General features: G+C 49.2%; 1 protein-coding gene across 1 annotated transcript in view; it reads left to right on the top strand.

Moving 5' to 3' along the window:
- The first annotated feature begins 1,408 nt into the window (after positions 1-1,408).
- Positions 1,409-7,575, top strand: part of LOC125951135 (uncharacterized) — an 8,931-nt gene continuing 2,764 nt past the window's right edge. Inside the window, exons 1-2 of the mRNA XM_049679748.1 lie at positions 1,409-1,546; positions 6,075-6,531. Of these exons, the coding sequence (XP_049535705.1) occupies positions 6,253-6,531 (279 nt within the window). The 5' untranslated portion in view covers positions 1,409-1,546; positions 6,075-6,252. The remainder of the gene's footprint in view (positions 1,547-6,074; positions 6,532-7,575) is intronic.

The raw sequence follows: 7,575 nt of genomic DNA, 5'->3' as shown, positions 1-7,575 counted from the left end.
AAAAAGGGTTACACGATGGTGCAGGGTATGTGCAAGAAAATGCATTTTCTGAAACAACCATTTACGCGAGGATACGTGAATAAAAACTCAAAAAATATTGTTACTTATAAAAAATAACAGTTTTATTCAACAAAGTAGATGGATTTTCAGGGAGCAGCACAAAAAACCAATCTTGGGTGGGAGCTTCGATAAGCGTAATTCATGAATTCATAATTACATATCAATTTAAAAAAACCGTGGTTTCCCTATACTATTATTATCTATCTATTACCTATATTATTATCTCTGCGATTGGATGTGATGCGAAAACGACTCCTTTGTATAATATCCTATATAATTATCCTCGTGACATTGCATATGTTTCTGGATTTAAGACACTTTCTTTCGTTTCACTACTCCAGAAATCGGCGATCTTCAGTTTCGGAAACTTAGCCTTGAGACCGATAAATCCTTTTCTATCTAGCTCGAAATCATAAAAGTATAGCTTGCGCAAACTCTTCGATCGGCGCGCGCGTTTTTGCGTTAACGTCAAACTCTGTTTAAACGCCCAACCACGTGTGCTCTCGTCTAAAAAATCAACGTTAAGCAAACTTAACGCAATAAAAAAAAGTATACCAGTATTATTTGATTACCACAGTAGCGATTATTTGATGATAACAGTATCCCGGCCCCGGTTCTCTGACTCTAAGCTCGTGGAATCTTTACAAGCATGCTTGCCTTGGGTCCGTTAGTTTGACTGTCTAGTTTTAATTTCATCTGAACCAATTTTCAGCTCAAATAGCACTCTCTTTCGACTTCTGTTTTCATCGTCATCCCTTACAAACACGCAGCTCGTTTCGTGAGCATTAAAAACCGCCGTTCTTTCATCTACCGCACCTACCCCACACATATAAAACATGCCGGCAAACTCTGTTCGCTGTCTAGGTTCTAGATTTGTAGACCCATCGACGAGTTCTTGGCGTATTACACCACTACACAAACAAAATGGCAAGGAAAACCCCTTTCATTACCTTTGCCGTGCTCAGCTGCCAGCGATCCCTGTCCTGGTCTTCAAAGATACACCGGCCAGGCAAATGTTCCGGCGATCTGCTGTTCGTCTATTCAAGGCGCAAGTATATCACTTTTTGGACCAACACTTTACTACCTCGGGGTCGTCGTGGCGGTTTCAAACGTGCTGATAAACAGTCACCCAGCATCATTCTCATCAGCATCAGCAGGTATATAACGCCACGACGTGTGTGTCTGTGTGTGGCGCAAACGGTTGAGCGAGTTGCGCCCGTTCAGTCGGGCCTTTCATTATATTTACGCATCGGCCTCTCGCCGCTCATAGTTCCCTCAGCTGTTCAACTGGTCGGACCGTGCTCTTGGTGCTCCTGGTGCTTCTTACGCTTGGTCGCGTTCCGTCCTGAGTCCAAGCAAGTTGCAAGTCTGGAATTGTGCTGTGTACCGCGTGCTGTGCTGTGCTGTGCTGTGCTATTTTTAATATCATCAATCGATCGTCGTCCGTGATCTTCATCCATAATCTAGCAGCTCCACCTCTCGCCAGGTACGCATGTGCGAACGGAACTAACCAACCAAGTGGAGCACGTACAACCCGCATCGTATTTTAACGCTCCGGTGTTCAGTGTTTACCTATTATGGATTGAGATATGTACTCTTACCTGGATCGAAAGTCCCGTTTCCCGCGAACGCATCGGACACGACCTACACCAACCGATGCAACGTTGTGCAGAAATGAAGAGGGGTTCGGTTTCTGGCTATCTTCTTCTGGCGTCTGGCAAAATGCAATGCGCATCGGTGGTGTTCGGCCGTTCGCCACAACGCGTGTGTTCTGGTGCTTTCTGCATGGACGACGCGCTATCGCAGACGTTGGACGCCGTTCTGGGGCGGCGTTCTCGGTCCCCTTTTCCACCGTGCGTTGACAGATCTGGTGAGAACCGGCACGGGCTAATTTTAGCGATTCATGAGGAAGGAACGATTTACGATGTCGAGTATCATCATGCTCCTTTCTGCTGCCTCTTGATATGCGCCGCTTGCGAATGTCACCGAGGCGATGGCCTCGGCCGAGGCCGCAATACTGCTCACCAACAGGAATTATGAAAGGAAAGTAAAGAAGACCTGCAGAGGAAGGCAAGGGACACCAGCTCGCTAGCGGAAATATGGCAGAAGTGAGTGTACCTCTGGCTAACTAGTGGAGAAACTTGTTTTGCTGTTCGATCGGTTTCGATTGGAAGCATCAGCCGAGATCGAGCCAGCATACGAGATACTCCAACCACCTGCAGTCCTGCACCTTTTTTTGTCCCTTGAGAAACCATATAGTGCCAGCATTGGCTGGCATTCGATGCGTCGATGCGTCGTAGCGAGCGAGGTCACCTTAAAACCGGTGGCGCAAAGAGAATCTCCTTTTTTTTTTGTGGCATTATAACGTGACATCGCTGCACGCGATCATCAGACGCGGCGATCGTTGGTACAGCAACGCGATCAACACGCGAACACAGACGCGCGGTGGGGCGAGAAGCAGCAAGCGGCCCCAATGTGGACTTTGTACCCGCACGAGAGTTGATCGCGACCATCTCGCATGCACCGTAGCCGTAGTTGTCCGGCCTTTTTGCTACGGGATCACATCTTTCACATGAATTCAACCCCCCTTTTCGGTCTGCTCGTTCGAACTGGCTAAGCAATATTGAATCTCTCTCTCTCGCTCTCTGTTTCTTTATTTCTTTCTCTCGACATGTGTGCCTTGTTGGACTAAAAATTGTGTCAACTCGTCGACATAACGTGGGCGCGATTGGGGCTCAAGAGCGTGGCACGTGAGAGGAAATGTTTATTTTAACAAAACACTTGTGGATGGGACGCTCAGCTGGAGGACTTCATTCAGAAAAGAGTGTCTAGACTGAGCCGAAGCTGTTGAACTCTCCGATTGCAATCTGGAATGGTTGCTAGAACTGGATTGAACTGGTTGGTTGAACTGGAATGGGTTTTCAATGTTTGGACAGTGGTATGGGCCTTGTTTGCTTCGACTTACGCATCGCTAATTCAATTCTATAGCAATCCAGCAATCGTTCGATTCTATGCTTATCGCTGCTTACGTGTGTTAGTATGTCAAACTTAACTGTATTTTGTCTGACGTCGTGATTTGCTACTTCCAATGTGTCATGCAGTAGGCCGCGAAATTGGCGACGATCAACGAGTTGCTCTTTTCTGTTTGATTCTAGACAAATCATTCGTTCCATGGTGTCCGCTGATGAATCTGGGACATTCCAGCCTAGTTGCTGTCGCGGGGGCACCGATAAGCACTGTCGCACAACAGCTCGGACCTCGGAACGATAAGAACGTGAATATAGTTCGCGACCAAAGCGGCAAAAACCAAGAAGAAGAATAATGCACACAACCTTCCAGACCTTCCAGAAAGCACCCGTCAGTGTACACGCGGGCCAGCAAATAATAGAGGGAGAGAGTAAAAGAGAGAGAGAGAAAGACTAACTAGGCGCACGGTGCGCGGCCACCCGAAGGCAATTAGTGAAGCTGAGTAGCTAGTGCTCTCCACGAAGGTGTCGATTGGTCGCTCCCTCCCCCTTTTTTTCTTATCTAACTCGATTATGGCCATCGAAACTACAACCACCAAGAGACGACCATGTCACGATCAAGTCGTTCGATAGCTCTATTGTGCCCAATTTAAGAGGCTGATAGTCACAGACCGGCAGGCTAGACCGATAAGACCACCGGCACCACCGTTCTCCGTTGATATCAGATAACGCGCATGGAAGTAGGAAGTTGTTGGCCCCATTGAGAGTGTGAACTTGGACTTTGAGCGACGGCACGCGACTGAGAGTGTCGAAGAGGTGTTGCAGAAGCTAGCATTTCAAGGTGCGCGCGCTTCTGTCCTCGAACGATTAAGAACGGAAACTGTAGCAATGCGCATTCACGCAAACGCTAATTATTATTTGCGTCGCGCTTGAATTATTGTTCACGTACATGTTAATATGCACACAGGCCATATAGCCACCAGCAGTTTCGGTGATTTGGTCGGGGTTTTTTTTTTCTTGCCGTGACAACAATTTGACGCCGACCAACCAAAAGCAAACGGTGCACGGCACGAGAGCACTTAAGGCGTCATATTACCAAAAGGATTTCAAAAGTGTGGTGGTGGAGTTGGGGAAGAGCGGCTTGTGCTCTAAGTGGCGTTCTCGTTCGTTCTCGCTTCCTTTTTACACACCATTGGCTTCTACTGAACAACTCGATTAAGCACGTGCTATTGCCAACGCGTACAAGGACAAAGCGGCAGGAGTGATGTGGCCGAGAACGTGCGCCGCGAGGCGTTTATTGAAATTTATGATGAGAACACAAACTCGTGCAAATGAGCCCCTGTCCTCGTTAGGCAACGAAGAACCACGTCCCCTTTCTCCGGGGAACTATACTCATAGCCTAGATAGTGCACGAGCAAAAGGAGAGCAGGCAGTCAGGATCTGCTGGCCATCCGGTCCGGTCGAGAACGTAAATGAGGCTGACGGGCTGTGTAGTAGGATAATTAAAGAAACGTTTTTTGCTCTGCCTCTTCTCCACCGTTTAGCTCCTCCCTTCAGAAGCCACCCTTCATAGTGGATGAGATGGAACGTTTAAAACGGCCGGGTAAGACGGGCTACACTCGCGGCCACTCGTGCCTGTTGCCTGGATGGTAATAGGGTAGACCTTAGGTCTTTTGCTTTCACTTCACGCCCTTCGAGTGGATGCTTTCAAAGCCATACGCCGGCAGCGAAAGTGGCCACTTGGCGGGCGGCAATGAGGCCCTCCAGGCTGTTGCACTTTCCGATAAACCCGAAGAGATCATGAACCATTGACGCCTTCCTTTTGGGGGGAGATCGGCATTTTAAAGGATCTCGGTGTCTCGCCCGAGTGCCATGCACCAACCTGGTGGTGCCTGCTGTTTGTATTTCAGTTCTGACTCTCACGAAGAAAAAAAAAGGACTCCAAACGAGGTAAACAGAGCGGCAACGACGAGAGTAAGCTTCCCTCGCGGTTGCGCTGATGCCTTCGCCACGGATTCATCGGATTCCGTTCGCTTCGGACTTTCGATCGCTCGTGGCTGTGTGCGGGCGCGCGCTCACTGGGCACGCTGGGTGGTATTCAGGGTAAACATCATCAAGGTAAATGAGATTGTTCGTGATATGGTGTCGGTGGTGCAGGATGTTGTTTTTAAAAATTCAAAAATTCATTTCCTCCACCGTGCCCATCATATTTCGCGAACGTGTCCAGCACGATTGGAAGCGGGGAGCTTTCGCGTGAGGTCCCTGATGCAGTGCAGTGGCTTCAAGGCTTCAAGGTTATGGTAAACACACTTAGAACAAACATATTCCAACACCCCCTACTCACACACACACATACAAACACTGGATGCAGAAGGTGGGACAATGATGTTTTTCAATAACCGACCGCTCCGGCAGCCCACAGTTGACCCACATCATATCAACCCGCTACTGTCCACTACCCCAAGAAAGGCTTCTTAAACCTTAATGATGAAGCTGGGAGGATGGGGCACGACTCCCTTGACCTGATTTCGTAGCCCTTCCCCGCCCACCAGCCAGCGGTTTATTGTTTACTATCCCTCCCGTATCCTCCACTACATACCTCTGGACCGAATAGTCTCGTCCACTCCGTCGTTTGGAGCATCTGGGATTAGGGGGGGAAAAGCCCATTTTCTCGGAAAACAGGCTCCCGGAGCCTGGTGCGGTGTTTTTGGTTGAATAATTTAAAATGTTTGTTGGTAAACAGAGGTGGTAAGAGGTGTTACTAAATTTAGATCCCCGGGGGCATCGCGTACGCGCAATACGTTCGCCAGAGTGCCCCGTTCAAAAGGACCCACCACCCCTGTATGGTTCCATATGGGGAGTGTATCCGAGTGTTGTGGCTACGTGTGTCACGTGGGGACTGCTGGACGCGGCCACGTTTTGGCAGAGTTTGAGGACGATTGTGCGGAAATCGGATTCTTCGGGCGCTATTTTCGTGCACCGGACTTTAAGGTTATTAAAGAATCTGTTGAAGTAACTTGGCGTTTTCTCTTCTATCTCTCTCCGCAGACCCCGAACAACATATCAAGTGGTGAACAAAAGCTGAGGAAAATTCAAAGTAATTAAAGGCTAACAACTAGGTGCAGCTGCAGCGTAACAGAACAGTCAGCGGAATACTTTGAAGAATTGCACCGACACCGAAAACCTACCTCACAAAACACACTCCCCGCAACACCGGAACTGAATCATGATTCGTGGATTCTCGTTGGCACGGTTGGCGCAACTGGGAGGCAACAATGGTGCGACGGTGGTTCGTGCGGTACGCCATGAGCGCTACCTGAGCGTGCGGAACGTGCGGATGCTCAGCACCAAGCGGCAGCCCAAGTACCTGGAGGATACCATCTTTCCGGTGGAAAATGGCTTCGAACAGAACTCACTGTACGACAACAACATACGCATTCCGCACGAAACCCTCGACCAATACCTGTGGGATCAGTTCAGCAAGTGGACCAACAAGACGGCCGCGGTAAGTGTCCATACAGGGGCCAATGCGGGGAGGGGGTTCAAAGTCCTGCCCCAATCGCCCTGCCACAGAGTCCAGCAGGGGGACCAGCGGTGGCCATTTGTTAGACAATTGTTTTATGAGATAATTTATTGGCCTCCCTCGCTCCACATCTCGGTCCCGAACCCCTGTACCCGACGACACATCTCCCGGATGCTGCGCACTGGAAGACACTGGAGGACCACGAATGTCATCCTTATCAAGTGCTAAGCGAGTGCAGCCACTCGCGTTGGTTAATGGTCGCGACCAGCACCGACCAGCGTTGGTTTCGGGTTTTGGCCGGCCACAATCTCGATTCACCCCACGGGCACGGTGCTCCGGTGCTCCAACGACCGACGATCGGCCAAAGTGCGAACGAGCAATTGGCGGCGATTGATAACGAAGCGGATTCTTTTTCCGCGTTGATTCTTGTTGATTGAACAGCGTGCACTGTCCTGAGTGGACTCTCTCTCTCTCTCTCTCTGTATGGGTGTTTGAACCTCCGTTTGAACCGGTTCGCACTGGTTGGAGGGTTTGACGAACCGCTTATGAGACCCCGGAGTTCTCGGCCCCCCCTTATCTCGTCGCCGATTGACCGGCATTGAATCGGGTTTTTGGTGGAGCAATCAGACGAGAAAGTTATGACTTTGCGGGATTTGCTAAGCACTTCTAATGCTTTGATGGTCTAATTGGCTTCCGTGTGGTGTCCTTAAACATTAGGAGTATGAATACTTTAAATGTTTTCATCAAACCCATGAGCCTTATAATGATTTGAATGGAACAAAGACATAACATACCATCTCACGATTGTGCTGGGCAACAGTCTCGCTTATCTCGCTCCTAGTGATTTGGCGTTTTTCGCGCCCAAAACTTCCCCAGCAGCGCTAATCGCGTTAACAGGAAAGTAAACTACTGGAGAGAAGAAATTAAACCATAAACAACCCAAAATGTTGGGTTTGTTTCTTCTTCTGCGCATTACTTCCTCGTCTATCCGCCGTCACCGCCAGCCAGAGCATCTTCATGCGGTTG

This window comes from Anopheles darlingi, chromosome 2 (assembly GCF_943734745.1).
Source record: "Anopheles darlingi chromosome 2, idAnoDarlMG_H_01, whole genome shotgun sequence".
NCBI lineage: Eukaryota > Metazoa > Arthropoda > Insecta > Diptera > Culicidae > Anopheles > Anopheles darlingi.
This window is presented reverse-complemented; position numbering and strand designations above follow the sequence as displayed.